The following is a 14609-nucleotide window of genomic DNA, read 5'->3' on the forward strand; positions in this document are numbered from 1 at the left end:
CCTTCTCACCCTCCATTCCCCGCAGTTCCCCTCCCCCATTCCCATTTTCCCCATTTTTCCCATTTTTCCCCGTTTTCCCCCATTCTCAGCCTCCATCCCGCACAGTTCCCCTCCCCCATTCCCATTGTTTCCCATTTTTCCCATTTTTGGTGTTTTTCACCCCATTCTCACCCTCCATCCCGCGCAGTTTGTCTCCCCCATTCCCATTTTTCCCATTTTCCCATTTTTGGTGTTTTTCCCCATTCTCACCCTCCATCCTGCACAGTTCCCCTCCCCCATTCCCATTTTTCCCATTTCTTCCCATTTTTCCCGTTTTTCCCCCATTCTCACCCTCCATCCCTCACAGTCTCTCTCTCCCATTCCCACATTTCCCATTTTTTCCCATTTTTCCCATTTTTCCCATTTTTCCCCGTTTTTCCCCCATTCTCACCCTCCATCCCGCGCAGTTCCCCTCCCCCATTCCCATTGTTTCCCTTTTTTCCCATTTTTCCCATTTTTGGGGTTTTTGCCCCATTCTCACCCTCCATTCCCCGCAGTTCCCCTCCCCCATTCCCATTTTCCCCATTTTTCCCATTTTCCCCGTTTTCCCCCATTCTCAGCCTCCATCCCGCGCAGTTTCTCTCCCCCATTCCCATTTTTCCCATTTTTCCCATTTTTGGTGTTTTTCACCCCATTCTCACCCTCCATCCCGCGCAGTTCCCCTCCCCCATTCCCATTTTTTCCCATTTTTCCCATTTTTCCCATTTTTCCCATTTTTTCCCATTTTTCCCCGTTTTTCCCCATTCTCACCCTCTATCCCGCGCAGTTTCTCTCCCCCATTCCCATTTTTTCCCATTTTTCCCATTTTTTCCCGTTTTTCCCCCATTCTCAGCCTCCATCCCGCGCAGTTTCTCTCCCCCATTCCCATTTTTCCCATTTTTCCCATTTTTGGTGTTTTTCACCCCATTCTCACCCTCCATCCCGCGCAGTTTCTCTCCCCCATTCCATTTTTTCCCATTTTTCCCATTTTTTCCCATTTTTCCCCGTTTTCCCCCATTCTCACCCTCCATCCCGCGCAGTTTGTCTCCCCCATTCCCATTTTTTCCCATTTTTCCCATTTTTCCCATTTTTCCCATTTTTTCCCATTTTTCCCCGTTTTTCCCCCATTCTCACCCTCCATCCCGCGCAGTTTCTCTCCCCCATTCCCACATTTCCCATATTTTATTTTTTTCCCATTTTTCCCCATTTTTCCCCATTCTCACCCTCCATCCCGCGCAGTTTCTCTCCCCCATTCCCATTTTTTCCCATTTTTCCCATTTTTTCCCATTTTTCCCCGTTTTCCCCCATTCTCACCCTCCATCCCGCGCAGTTTCTCTCCCCCATTCCCACATTTCCCATATTTTATTTTTTTCCCATTTTTCCCCATTTTTCCCATTCTCACCCTCCATCCTGCACAGTTCCCCTCCCCCATTCCCATTTTTCCCATTTTTTCCCATTTTCCCCGTTTTTCCATTTTTTCCCGTTTTTCCCCCATTCTCACCCTCCATCCCTCACAGTCTCTCTCTCCCATTCCCACATTTCCCATTTTTTCCATTTTTCCCATTTTTCCCATTTTCCCCGTTTTTCCCCCATTCTCACCCTCCATCCCGCGCAGTTTCTCTCCCCCATTCCCATTTTTTCCCATTTTTCCCATTTTTCCCATTTTTCCCATTTTTTCCCATTTTTCCCCGTTTTCCCCCATTCTCACCCTCCATCCCGCGCAGTTTCTCTCCCCCATTCCCATTTTTTCCCATTTTTCCCATTTTTTCCCGTTTTTCCCCGTTTTCCCCCATTCTCACCCTCCATCCCGCGCAGTTTCTCGCCCTCCCCGCGCTCCAGCAGCGCCTCGGCCTCGCGCACGAACCCCACCAGGCCCCCGAAGGGCGGCGCCAGCAGCTCCTCCACAAACTCCTGCAAAAACCCAAAATCACAAAAATTCACCCCAAAAATCACAATTCTACAAAAACAGCCAATTGCACCTGGTTTGCCCTTTTATTCCCCGCATTTTTCGCCATTTTCCCCAATTATTCCCCATTTTTTCTCCATTTTTTTCTCCATTTTCCCCCATTTTTTCCCCATTTTTGTCTCCATTTTCCCATTTTTCTCTTCATTTTTCCCATTTTTTTCCTCCATTTTTCTCTTCATTTTTCCCATTTTCCCCCCATTTTTCTCTTCATTTTTCCCATTTTTTTCCCCCATTTTTTCTCCATTTCCTTCCCATTTTTCCCCATTTTCCCCCAAAGGGCGGCGCCAGCAGCTCCTCCACAAACTCCTGCAAAAACCCAAAATCACAAAAATTCACCCCAAAAATCACAATTCTACAAAAACAGCCAATTGCACCTGGTTTGCCCTTTTATTCCCCGCATTTTTCGCCATTTTCCCCAATTATTCCCCATTTGTTTCTCCATTTTTTCTCCATTTTCCCCCCATTTTTTCTCCATTTTTGTCTCCATTTTCCCCATTTTTCTCTTCATTTTTCCCATTTTTTTCCTCCATTTTTCTCTTCATTTTTCCCATTTTCCCCCCATTTTTCTCTTCATTTTTCCCATTTTTTTCCCCCATTTTTCTCCATTTCCTTCCCATTTTTCCCCATTTTCCCCCGAAGGGCGGCGCCAGCAGCTCCTCCACAAACTCCTGCAAAAACCCAAAATCACAAAAATTCACCCCAAAAATCACAATTCTACAAAAACAGCCAATTGCACCTGGTTTGCCCTTTTATTCCCCGCATTTTTCGCCATTTTCCCCATTTTTTTCCCCATTTTTTCCCCATTTTTTCTCCATTTTCCCCCCATTTTTTCTCCATTTTTGTCTCCATTTTCGTCTCCATTTTCCCCAATTTTTCTCTTCATTTTTCCCATTTTTTTCTCCATTTTTCTCTTCATTTTCCCCATTTTCTCCCATTTTTCCCCATTTCCCCCCGAAGGGCAGCGCCAGCAGCTCCTCCACAAACTCCTGAAAACGCCAAAATCACCCAAATCCACCCCAAAAATCACAAAAATTCACCCCAAAAATCCCACTTTTATAACAACCCCTGATTTCACCTCCTTTGCCCTTTTTCCCCCCTTTTTCCCATTTTTCTACAATTTTTGTCTCAATTTTTTCCCATTTTATCCCAATTTTCCCCCCATTTTTCTACAATTTTTCCCCCATTTTTTCCCCATTTTTGTTTCCATTTTTTCCCACTTCTTTCCCCAATTTTTCTCCTCATTTTTCCCATTTCCCCCCCATTTTTTCTCCATTTTTTTCCATTTCTGTCTCCATTTTCTCCCATTTTATCCGCATTTTTCCCCAATTTTTCTCTTCATTTTTCCCATTTTCACCCCATTTTTCCCCATTTTCCCCTAATTTTTCTCTACATTTTTCCCACTTTTTCCCTTTTTTCTCCATTTTTTCCCATTTTTCTCTACATTTTCCCCAATTTTTCTCTTCATTTTTCTCCATTTTCCCCCCATTTTTTCCTCCATTTTTTGCCCCCTTTTTTCCCCATTTTCCGCAATTTTTGTCTCATTTTCCCCCATTTTATCCCCATTTTCCCCCTTTTTTTTCTCCATTTTTGTCTCCATTTTTTCTCCAATTTTCTCCATTCTTTCCCCAATTTTTCTCTTAATTTTCCCCATTTTACCCATTTTTTCTCCAATTTTTCTCCATTTTTTCTCCATTTTCCCCCCATTTTTTCTTCAATTTTCCCTCCATTTTGTCCCCCCCTTTTCCCCATTTTTTCCCCATTTTTTCCCATTTTTTTCTCCATTTTCCCCAATTTTTCTCCATTTTTTCCTCCATTTTTCCCCCATTTTTTCTCCATTTCCCCCCATTTTTTCTCCAATTTTTTGTCCATTTTCCCCTCATTTTTTCTCCATTTTCCCTCCATTTTTTCTCCATTTCCCCCCCATTTTTTCTCCAATTTTTCCTCCATTTTGTCCCCCCTTTTTCCCATTTTTTCTCCATTTTTTTCCCATTTTTTTCTCCATTTTCCCTCAAATTTTCTCCATTTTTACTCCATTTTCCCCCATTTTTTTCTCCATTTTTCCCCATTTTTTCTCATTTTTTTCTCCATGTCTTGTCCATTTTCCCCTCATTTTTTCTGTTTTTTTGTCCATTTTCCCTCCATTTTTTCTCCATTTTCCCCCATTTTTTCTCCAATTTTTCCTCCATTTTGTCCCCCCTTTTTCCCATTTTTTCCCCATTTTTTCCCATTTTTTTCTCCATTTTCTCCTCCATTTTCCCCCCATTTTTTCTCCATTTACCCCATTTTTTCTCATTTTTTCTCCATTTCCCCCCATTTTTTCTCCAATTTTTTGTCCATTTTCCCCTCATTTTTTCTGTTTTTTTTTGTCCATTTTCCCTCCATTTTTGCTCCATTTTCCCCCATTTTTTCTCCAATATTTCCTCCATTTTGTCCCCCCTTTTTCCCATTTTTTCCCATTTTTTCTCCATTTTCCGCCCATTTTTTCCCATTTTTTCTCCATTTTCCCCCCATTTTTTCTCCTTTTTATTCCGCATTTTTCCCCATTTTTCCCCATTTTTTCCCATTTTCCCCCCATTTTTTCTCCATTTTCCCCCCATTTTTTCTCCTTTTTATTCCGCATTTTTTCTCATTTTTTCTCCATTTTCCCCCCATTTTTTCCCCATTTTTTTCCCATTTTTCCCCCCATTTTTTCTCATTTTTTCTCCATTTTTCCCCCCATTTTTTCTCCATTTTTTCCCCCCTTTTTTCCCTTTTTCCCTTTTTTCCCCTTTTTGCCCCCATTTTTCCCAGGATAACTCCAGGCAGATTTTTCAGTGAATTTTTGGTGAATTTTGGGGTGAATTCAGGTGGTTTTGGGGGTGAATTGGGGCTGATTTTGGGGTGCGTTGAGACAGATTTTGGGGTGAATTTTGGGGTGAATTCCGTCAGATTTTGGGGTGAATTCAGGTGGGTTTGGGGCAGATTTGGGGGTGAATTCTGCTGGTTTTGGGCAGATTTTGGGGCAAATTCTGGCGGTTTTGGGGCAAACTTTGGGGTGAATTGAGGTGGTTTTGGGGCAGATTTTGGGGTGAATTCAGGTGGCTTTGGGGCAGATTTTGGGGTGAATTTTGGGGTGAATTGAGGTGGTTTTGGGGCAGATTTTGGGGTGAATTCAGGTGGCTTTGGGGCAGATATGGGGGCAGATTTTGGGGTGAATTTTGGGGTGAATTCTGGTGGGTTTGGGGCAGATTTTGGGGTGAATTTTGGGGTGAATTCTGGTGTTTTTTGGGTGTGAATTTTGGGGTGAATTCAGGTGTTTTTTGGGGTGAATTCAGGTGGTTTTTAGGCAGATTTTGGGGCAGATTTTGGAGTGAATTCAGGAGGTTTTTGGGGCAGATTTTGGGGTGAATTCCAGGGGGATTTTGGGGGCAGACTTTGGGGTTAATTTTGGGGTGAATTCTGGTGGGTTTGGGGCAGATTTTGGGGTGCATTGAGACAGATTTTGGGGTGAATTTTGGGGTGAATTCCGTCAGATTTTGGGGTGAATTCAGGTTGGTTTTGGGGCAGATTTGGGGTGAATTTTGGGGTGAATTCGGGTGGCTTTGGGGCAGATTTTGGGGTTAACTTTGGGGTGAATTTTGGGGTGAATTCAGGTGGTTTTGGGGCAGATTTTGGGGTGAATTCCAGGGGGATTTTGGGGCAGATTTTCGGGTGAATTTTGGGGTGAATTCTGGTGGTTTTTGGGGCAATTTTGGGGTGAATTCCATGGGTTTTGGGGCAGATTTTGGGGTGAATCAGGTGGGTTTGGGGCAGATATGGGGGCAGATTTTGGGGCAGATTTTGCGGTGAATTCTGGTGATTTTTGGGGCAGATTTTGGGGTGAATTGTGGTGGTTTTGGGGCAGATTTTGGGATGAATTGAGGTGGTTTTGGGGCAGATTTTGGGGTGAATTTTGGGGTGAATTCTGGTGATTTTTGGGGGCAGATTTTGGGGTGAATTGTGGTTTTGGGGCAGATTTTGGGGCAGATTTTGGGGTGAATTCTGGTGATTTTTGAGGCAGATTTTGGGGGTGAATTGTGGTGGTTTTGGGGCAGATTTTGGGGCAGATTTTGGGGTGAATTGTGGTGGTTTTGGGGCAGATTTTGGGGTGAATTCCCTGGGTTTGGGCTCACCTGGGTGCGGGCCGACAGCAGCTGCTGGAACCCCTCGACCTCTTTGCTCTCCTCCACCGCTCGCTCCTGGAAACCCAAAAATGCCCAAAGTCACCCAAAATTCACCCAAAATTCACCCAAAATTCAGCCCAAAGTCACCCCAAAATTCACCCAAAATTCAGCCCAAAGTCACCCAAAATTCACCCAAAATTCACCCAAAATTCACCCAAAATTCAGCCCAAAGTCACCCCAAAGTCACCCAAAATTCAGCCCAAATTCACCCAAAATTCACCCAAAATTCACCCAAAATTCAGCCCAAAGTCACCCCAAAGTCACCCCAAATCCCCCCAGGCCGGGGAAAAATTGGGAATTTGGGAAAAAAATGGAATTGGGGGGAAATTGGGGGGAAAAGGGGGAATTTTGGATAAAAAGAATAAATTTTATAGTAATACATAAATTTTATAATAATAATAAATAAATAAAAATCATCAATTTTATGAGAAAAATTGGGAAATTTGGAGTAAAATAAGAAATTGTACGGGAAAAATTGGAGAAATCTGGGGGGAAAATGAGGAATTTGGGGAAAAATATAAAAATTGTATTGGGAAAACTTTGGGAAAATTTTAATAAATTTTATGGGAAAATTGGGGGCACAATGATAAATTTTATGGGAAGAAAGGGAAATTTGGGGGAAAGGGGGAATTTAGGGGAAAAAATAAATTTTAATGGGGAAAATTGGAGAATTTTTGGTAAAGAAAAGAAATTTTATGGGGGAAAATTGGGAATTTTGGGGGCAAATTAGGGGAGAAAAGGGGGAATTTGAGAGAATCCTGGGGGCATTTTTGGGGTTTTTGGGCCTTTTTTTGCCATTTTTGAGTGATTTTCGCTGGGAATTTTTTGGGGAAAATTTTGGAAATTTGGGAATTTTGGGCATTTTCAGGAGTACCATGAGCGCGCTGAGCATCGTGTCAGAGTTGTGGGTGAGGAATTGGAAATTTTCAGGTGGAATTTGGGGCATTTTTGACCATTTCGGGGCCATTTTTTTGCCATTATTGAGCAATTTTTTGTGGGATTTTTTTGGGGAAAATTTTGGAAATTTGGGAATTTTGGGAATTTCAGGAATCCCATGAGCGCGCTGAGCATCGTGTCAGAGTTGTGGGTGAGGAATTGGAGATTTCCAGGCGTCATTTGGGGCATTTTTGGCCGTCTTTGGGCCATTTTGGAGCGATTTTCGCTGGGATTTTTTAGGGAAAATTTGGGAAATTTTGGGGAAAATTTGGGAATTTTTGGGAAATTTGGGAATTTTCAGGAATCCCATGAGCACGCCGAGCATCGTGTCAGAGTTGTTGGTGAGGAATTGGAGCTTTCCAGGTTGAATTTGGGGCATTTTTGGCCGTTTTTGGGCCATTTTTGCGTTTTTGGTCATTTCTGGGCCGTTTTTGCTGGGATTTTTTTGGGAATTTTGGGGGAAAATTTGGGAAATTTGGGAAATTTGGGAATTTTCAGGAGTACCATGAGCACGCTCAGCATCATGTCATAGTTGTTGGTGAGGAATTGGGGCTTTTCAGGTGGAATTTGGGGCATTTTTGGCCGTCTTTGGGCCATTTTGGAGCGATTTTCGCTGGGATTTTTTAGGGAAAATTTGGGAAATTTTGGGGAAAATTTGGGAATTTTTGGGAAATTTGGGAATTTTCAGGAATCCCATGAGCACGCCGAGCATCGTGTCAGAGTTGTTGGTGAGGAATTGGAGCTTTCCAGGTTGAATTTGGGGCATTTTTGGCCGTTTTTGGGCCATTTTTGCGTTTTTGGTCATTTCTGGGCCGTTTTTGCTGGGATTTTTTTGGGAATTTTGGGGGAAAATTTGGGAAATTTGGGAAATTTGGGAATTTTCAGGAGTACCATGAGCACGCTCAGCATCATGTCATAGTTGTTGGTGAGGAATTGGGGCTTTTCAGGTGGAATTTGGGGCATTTTTGGCCGTCTTTGGGCCATTTTGGAGCCATTTTCGCTGGGATTTTTTAGGGAAAATTTGGGAAATTTTGGGGAAAATTTGGGAATTTTTGGGAAATTTGGGAATTTCAGGAATCCCATGAGCACGCTGAGCATCGTGTCAGAGTTGTTGGTGAGGAATTGGAGCTTTCCAGGTTGAATTTGGGGCATTTTTTGGCCGTTTTTGGGCCATTTTTGCGTTTTTGGTCATTTCTGGGCCGTTTTTGCTGGGATTTTTTTGGGAATTTTGGGGGAAAATTTGGGAAATTTGGGAAATTTGGGAATTTTCAGGAGTACCATGAGCACGCTCAGCATCATGTCATAGTTGTTGGTGAGGAATTGGGGCTTTTCAGGTGGAATTTGGGGCATTTTTGGCCGTCTTTGGGCCATTTTGGAGCGATTTTCGCTGGGATTTTTTAGGGAAAATTTGGGAAATTTTGGGGAAAATTTGGGAATTTTTGGGAAATTTGGGAATTTTCAGGAATCCCATGAGCACGCTGAGCATCGTGTCAGAGTTGTTGGTGAGGAATTGGAGATTTCCAGGTTGAATTTGGGGCATTTTTGGCCATTTTTGGTCATTTCGGGGCCATTTTTGCTGGGATTTTTTTGGGAATTTTTGGGGTAAATTTTGTGAATTTTGGGAAATTTGTGAGTTTGGATGAGTACCATGAGCACGCTGAGCATCATGTCGTAGTTGTTGATGAGGAACACGAGCTGCTCCCGGCGCGAGGGGAACTCGGCGGCCGCGCGCAGCACCAGGTTCTCCACCTCCAGCTGAAAACGGGGAAAAAACGGGGAAAAACGGGAAAAAATGGGAAAAAAATGGGAAAAAAATGAGAAAAAATTGGGGAAAATGGGAAAAATGGGAAAAAACGGGAAAAAAATGGGAAAAAACAGGGAAAATTGGGGAAAAATGGGGGAAATGGGCCCCCCAAAATTCAGATTTTTCCCCGATTTTTTCCCCGATTTTTCTCATTTTTTGGCCGATTTTCCCCCCGTTTTTTGCTCCCAGTCCCTCCCAGTCTGTCCCAGTCCCCATCTCCCACCATTTCAGGATATTTCTGTCACCAAAAATCAGGATTTTTTTCCCATTTTTTTCCCATTTTTCCCATTTTTGGCCGTTTTTCTCCCCGTTTGTTTGCTCCCAGTTTGTCCCAGTTTGTCCCAGTATCCCCCAATCCCCATTTCTCCATTAATTTCCTTCCCAAAAATCAGATTTTTACCCTTTTTTTCCCATTTTGTGACCGATTTTTTCCTGTTTTTTGCTCCCAGTCCCTCCCAGTATCCCCAACCCCCATTTCCCCATCAATTCCACCCCCAAAATTCAGATTTTTTTCCCGATTTTTTTCCCCGATTTTTCCCATTTTTTGGCCGATTTTCCCCCCGTTTTTTGCTCCCAGTCCCTCCCAGTTTGTCCCAGTCCCCATCTCCCACCATTTCCTGGATATTTCTGTCACCAAAAATCAGGATTTTTTTTTTTTTCCCATTTTTCCCAATTTTTCCCATTTTTGGCCAATTTCGCCCCGATTTTCGCTCCCAGTTTGTCCCAGTTTGTCACAGTCCCTCCCAGTATCCCCCAATCCCCATTCCCCATCAATTTTGCCAAAAAAAAATCAGATTTTTTTCCATTTTTTGGCCGATTTCCCCCCGTTTTTCGCTCCCAGTCCGTCCCAGTCCATCCCAGTATCCCCAATCCCCATTTCCCATCAATTTCACCCCCAAAAATCCGATTTTTTTCCATTTTTTGGCCAATTATCCCCATTTTTTCCCATTTGTTCCCATTTTTTGGCCGATTTTCCCCGTTTTTCCCAATTTTTCCCATTTTTGGCCGATTTCGCCCCGTTTTTCGCTCCCAGTCTGTCCCAGTCCGTCCCAGTATCCCCAATCCCCATTTTCCATCATTTCCTGGCTATTTTCATCCCCAAAAATCCGATTTTTCCCATTTTTTGGCCGATTTTCCCCGTTTTTTGTCCGATTTTCCCCTTTTTTTCCCAATTTTTCCCATTTTTTGGCCGATTTCACCCCGTTTTTCACTCCCAGTTTATCCCAGTCCCTCCCAGTCCATCCCAGTCCATCCCAGTATCCCCCAGTCCCCATTTCCCATCAATTTTGCCGAAAAAAATCAGATTTTTTTCCATTTTTTTGCCGATTTTCCCTGTTTTTTAGCCAATTTTCCCCGTTTTTTGGCCGATTTTCCCCGTTTTTTTGGGATTTTCCCCATTTTTGGCCGATTTCGCCCCGATTTTGGCCCCGGTCGTTGCCGGTACCTGCAGCCGTGCCAGCAGCGCGTCGCTCCTCTCGCTGGGCAGCGTTTGGTTGATGCTGACGATGGCCGAGGAGAACTCGGCGTAACGGCGCGTGATCTGCGCCCACAAACCGGGAACGCGGGGAAAAATGGGAGAAATCGGGGAAAAACGGGAAAAAATGGGAAAAAAATGGAATTTCCCAATGAATCCCCACGGATTTCCCTCCTGAATTCTCATTTTTGGCCCCATTTTTTCCCCGTTTTTCCTCCTAGAATTCCCATTTTTTCACCCAGAACTCCCATTTTTTTTACCCCACAATTCTCAGAATTTCTTCTCCACAATCCCCAGGAATTTCCCGATGAATCCCCACAGATTTCCCTCCAGAATTCTCATTTTTTCCCCATTTTTTTCTCCATTTTTTCCCCCACAATTCCCAGGAATTTTTCCCCAGAACCCCCAGGAATTTCCCAATGAGTCCCCACCGATTTCCCTCCCGAATTCTCTTTTTTTCCCCATTTTTTCCCATTTCTTTTCCATTTTTTCCCCCTTTTTTCCCCCCTTTTTTTCCAAAATTCCCATTTTTTCCCCCACAATTCCCAGGGATTTTTCACCCAGAATTCCCAAGAATTTCCTAATGAATCCCCACGGATTTCCCTCCAGAATTCTCATTTTTCCCCATTTTTCTCCATTTCCCCCCATTTTTCCTCCTAGAATCCCCTTTTTTTTTCCATTTTTCCCATTTTTTCACCCAAAATTCCCATTTTTTCACCCAGAATTCCCAGAATTTCTTCCCCACAATCCCCAGGAATTTCCCGATGAATCCCCACCGATTTCCCTCCAGAATTCTCATTTCTTCCCCATTTTCCCCATTTTTCCCCCAGCACTCCCATTGTTTTTCCCAAATTTCCATTTTTTCCCCCAAAATTCCCATTTTTTTCCCCCACAATTCTCAGGGATTTTTCCCCCAGAACTCCCAAGAATTTCCCAATGAATCCCCACCGATTTCCCTCCAGAATTCTCTTATTTTCCCCATTTTTTCCCTATCTTTCCCCTGTTTTTCCTCCTAGAATCCCCATTTTTTTCCATTTTTTTCTATTTTTCCCCACTTTTCCCTCATTTTTCCTCCTAGATTTCCCATTTTTCCCCATTCTTTCCCCATTTTTCCCCCTTTTTTCCCATTTTTTCACCTAGAATCCCCATTTTTTCCCCATTTTTCCCCCTTTTTTCCCATTTTTTCACCTAGAATCCCCATTTTTTCCCCATTTTTCCCCATTTTTTCCCATTTTACCCCATTTTTTCCCCATTCTTTCCCCATTTTTCCCCATTTTTTCCCATTTTTTCACCTAGAATCCCCATTTTTTTTCCATTTTTTTCTATTTTTCCCCACTTTTCCCTCATTTTTCCTCCTAGATTTCCCATTTTTCCCCATTCTTTCCCCATTTTTCCCCATTTTTTCCCCATTCTTTCCCCATTTTTCCCCATTTTTTCCCATTTTTTCACCTAGAATCCCCATTTTTCCCCATTTTTTTTTTTTCGTTTTTTCACCTAGAATCCCCATTTTTTTTCCATTTTTTTCTATTTTTCCCCACTTTTCCCTCATTTTTCCTCCTAGATTTCCCATTTTTCCCCATTCTTTCCCCATTCTTTCCCCATTTTTTCCCATTTTTTCACCTATAATCCCCATTTTTTCCCCATTTTTCCCCATTTTTTCCCATTTTTTCACCTAGAATCCCCATTTTTTCCCCATTTTTCCCCATTTTTTCCCATTTTTCCCCATTTTTTCCCCATTCTTTCCCCATTTTTCCCCATTTTTTCCCATTTTTTCACCTAGAATCCCCATTTTTCCCCATTTTTTTTTTTTTCGTTTTTTCACCTAGAATCCCCATTTTTTTTCCATTTTTTTCTATTTTTCCCCACTTTTCCCTCATTTTTCCTCCTAGATTTCCCATTTTTCCCCATTCTTTCCCCATTTTTCCCCATTTTTTCCCATTTTTTCACCTAGAATCCCCATTTTTTCCCCATTTTTCCCCATTTTTTCCCATTTTTCCCCATTCTTTCCCCATTTTTCCCCATTTTTTCCCATTTTTTCACCTAGAATCCACATTTTTCCCCATTTTTTTTTTTCGTTTTTTCACCTAGAATCCCCATTTTTTTTCCATTTTTTTCTATTTTTCCCCACTTTTCCCTCATTTTTCCTCCTAGATTTCCCATTTTTCCCCATTCTTTCCCCATTTTTTCCCCATTTTTTCCCATTTTTTCACCTAGAATCCCCATTTTTTCCCCATTTTTCCCCATTTTTTCCCATTTTTCCCCATTCTTTCCCCATTTTTCCCCATTTTTTCCCATTTTTTCACCTAGAATCCCCATTTTTCCCCATTTTTTTTTTTTCGTTTTTTCACCTAGAATCCCCATTTTTTCCCCATTTTTCCCCATTTTTTCCCATTTTTTTCCCCGTTTTTCCCCGTTTTTCCCCGTTTTTTCCCGTTTTTTCCCGTTTTTTCCCCGTTTTTCCGTGCTCACGTAGTGCGGGCGGGTGTCGAGCCCCCCGAGGCGCTGGGGGTCGGTGCCCTGCACGCTCTGGATGTGCAGCTCCAGGATCAGCTCAAAGCGCGGCCACAGCAGCTCCAGCAGCCACCCCCAGTACCTGCCAAAAACGGGGCAAAACCCCGGGAAAACGGGAAAAACGGGAAAAAAATGGGGAAAATGGGAAAATTCCGGAATTCCGGAGGGGCTGGGGGGGATCCAGGGGGGCTTGGGGTGGGGCAAAGGGATTTGAAAGGGATTTGAAAGGGATTTTTGGTGGATTTGAAAGGGATTTTTGGTGATTTTAAAGGGATTTTTAAAGGATTTTTGGTGGATTTTAAAGGGATTTTTAAAGGGAGTTTTAATGGATTTTAAAGGGATTTTAAAGGGATTTTAAAAGGATTTTTAGTAGAATTTAAAGGAATTTTTAAAGGATTTTTAGTGGAATTTAAAGGGATTTTTAAAGGGAGTTTTAATGGATTTTAAAGGGATTTTTAGCGGATTTTGAGGCGATTTTGAGGGGATTTAAAAGGGATTTTTAGGGGATTTGAAAGGGATTTTTAGTGGATTTTAAAGGGATTTTAAGTGGATTTCTGGGGGATGTTAAAGGGATTTAAAAAGGGTTTTTAGTGGATTTTAAAGGGATTTTTAGTGGATTTTAAAGGGATTTTAAAGGGATTTTTAGCTGACTTTTAGCCGATTTTGAGGGGATTTTAAAGGGTTTTTAGTGGATTTGAAAGGGATTTTTGGGGGATTTGAAAGGGATTTTTAGTGGATTTTAAAGGGATTTTAAGGGGATTTTTGGGGGATGTTAAAGGGATTTAAAAAGGGTTTTTAGTGGATTTTAAAGGGATTTTTAGTGAATTTTAAAGGGATTTTAAGGGGGTTTTTAGCCGATTTTGAGGGGATTTTAAAGGGATTTTTAGTGGATTTTAAAGGGCTTTTAAAGGGATTTTTGGTGGAATTTAAAGGGATTTTTAAAGGATTTTTAGGGGAATTTTAATGGATTTTAAAGGGATTTTAAAGGGATTTTTAAAGGATTTTTAGTGGAATTTAAAGGGATTTTTAGGGGATTTTAAAGGGATTTTTAGCTGATTTTGAGGCGATTTTGAGGGGATTTTAAAGGGTTTTTTAGTGGATTTGAAAGGGATTTTTGGGGGATTTGAAAGGGATTTTAAAGCGATTTTTAGTGGATTTTAAAGGGATTTTAAGGGGATTTTTAGTGGATTTTAAAGGGATCTTTACTGAATTTGAAAGGGATTTTTGGGGGATTTTAAAGGGATTTAAAAAGGGTTTTTAGTGGATTTTAATGGGATTTTTAGTGAGTTTTAAAGGGATTTTAATGGGATTTTGGGGGGATTTGAAAGGGATTTTAAAGGAATTTTTAGTGGATTTTAAAGGGACTTTTAGCGGATTTTTAGGGGATTTTAAAAGGGTTTTTAGTGGATTTTAAAGGGATTTTTAGTGAGTTTTAAAGGGATTTTAAAGGGATTTTTGGGGGATTTGAAAGAGATTTGAAAGGAATTTTTAGTGGATTTTAAAGGGATTTTTAGCGGATTTTTAGGGGATTTTAAAGGGTTTCTTCGTGGATTTTAAATGGATTTTTGGGGGATGTTAAAGGGATTTAAAAAGGGTTTTTAGTGGATTTGAAAGGGATTTTTAGGGGATCTTAAAGGGATTTTTAGTGACTTTTAAGGGGATTTTAAAGGGGTTTTAAAGGGATTTTTAGTGGCTTTT

The 14609-nt window shown here is 41.8% G+C and overlaps 1 protein-coding gene across 1 annotated transcript in view; it reads right to left on the reverse strand.

Annotated features, from left to right (window-relative positions):
• Positions 1-1652: 1652 nt before the first annotated feature.
• VPS52 (VPS52 subunit of GARP complex) overlaps positions 1653-14609 on the reverse strand; it is a 55048-nt gene continuing 42091 nt past the window's right edge. The window contains exons 14-18 of the mRNA XM_059491100.1: positions 12870-12993; positions 10371-10466; positions 8770-8877; positions 6136-6201; positions 1653-1929 (exon numbers count right to left, since the gene is read on the reverse strand). Coding sequence (XP_059347083.1) covers positions 1723-1929; positions 6136-6201; positions 8770-8877; positions 10371-10466; positions 12870-12993 — 601 coding nt within the window. The 3' untranslated portion in view covers positions 1653-1722. The remainder of the gene's footprint in view (positions 1930-6135; positions 6202-8769; positions 8878-10370; positions 10467-12869; positions 12994-14609) is intronic.

Source organism: Ammospiza nelsoni, chromosome 31 (genome assembly GCF_027579445.1).
Source record: "Ammospiza nelsoni isolate bAmmNel1 chromosome 31, bAmmNel1.pri, whole genome shotgun sequence".
Taxonomy (NCBI): Eukaryota; Metazoa; Chordata; class Aves; order Passeriformes; family Passerellidae; genus Ammospiza; species Ammospiza nelsoni.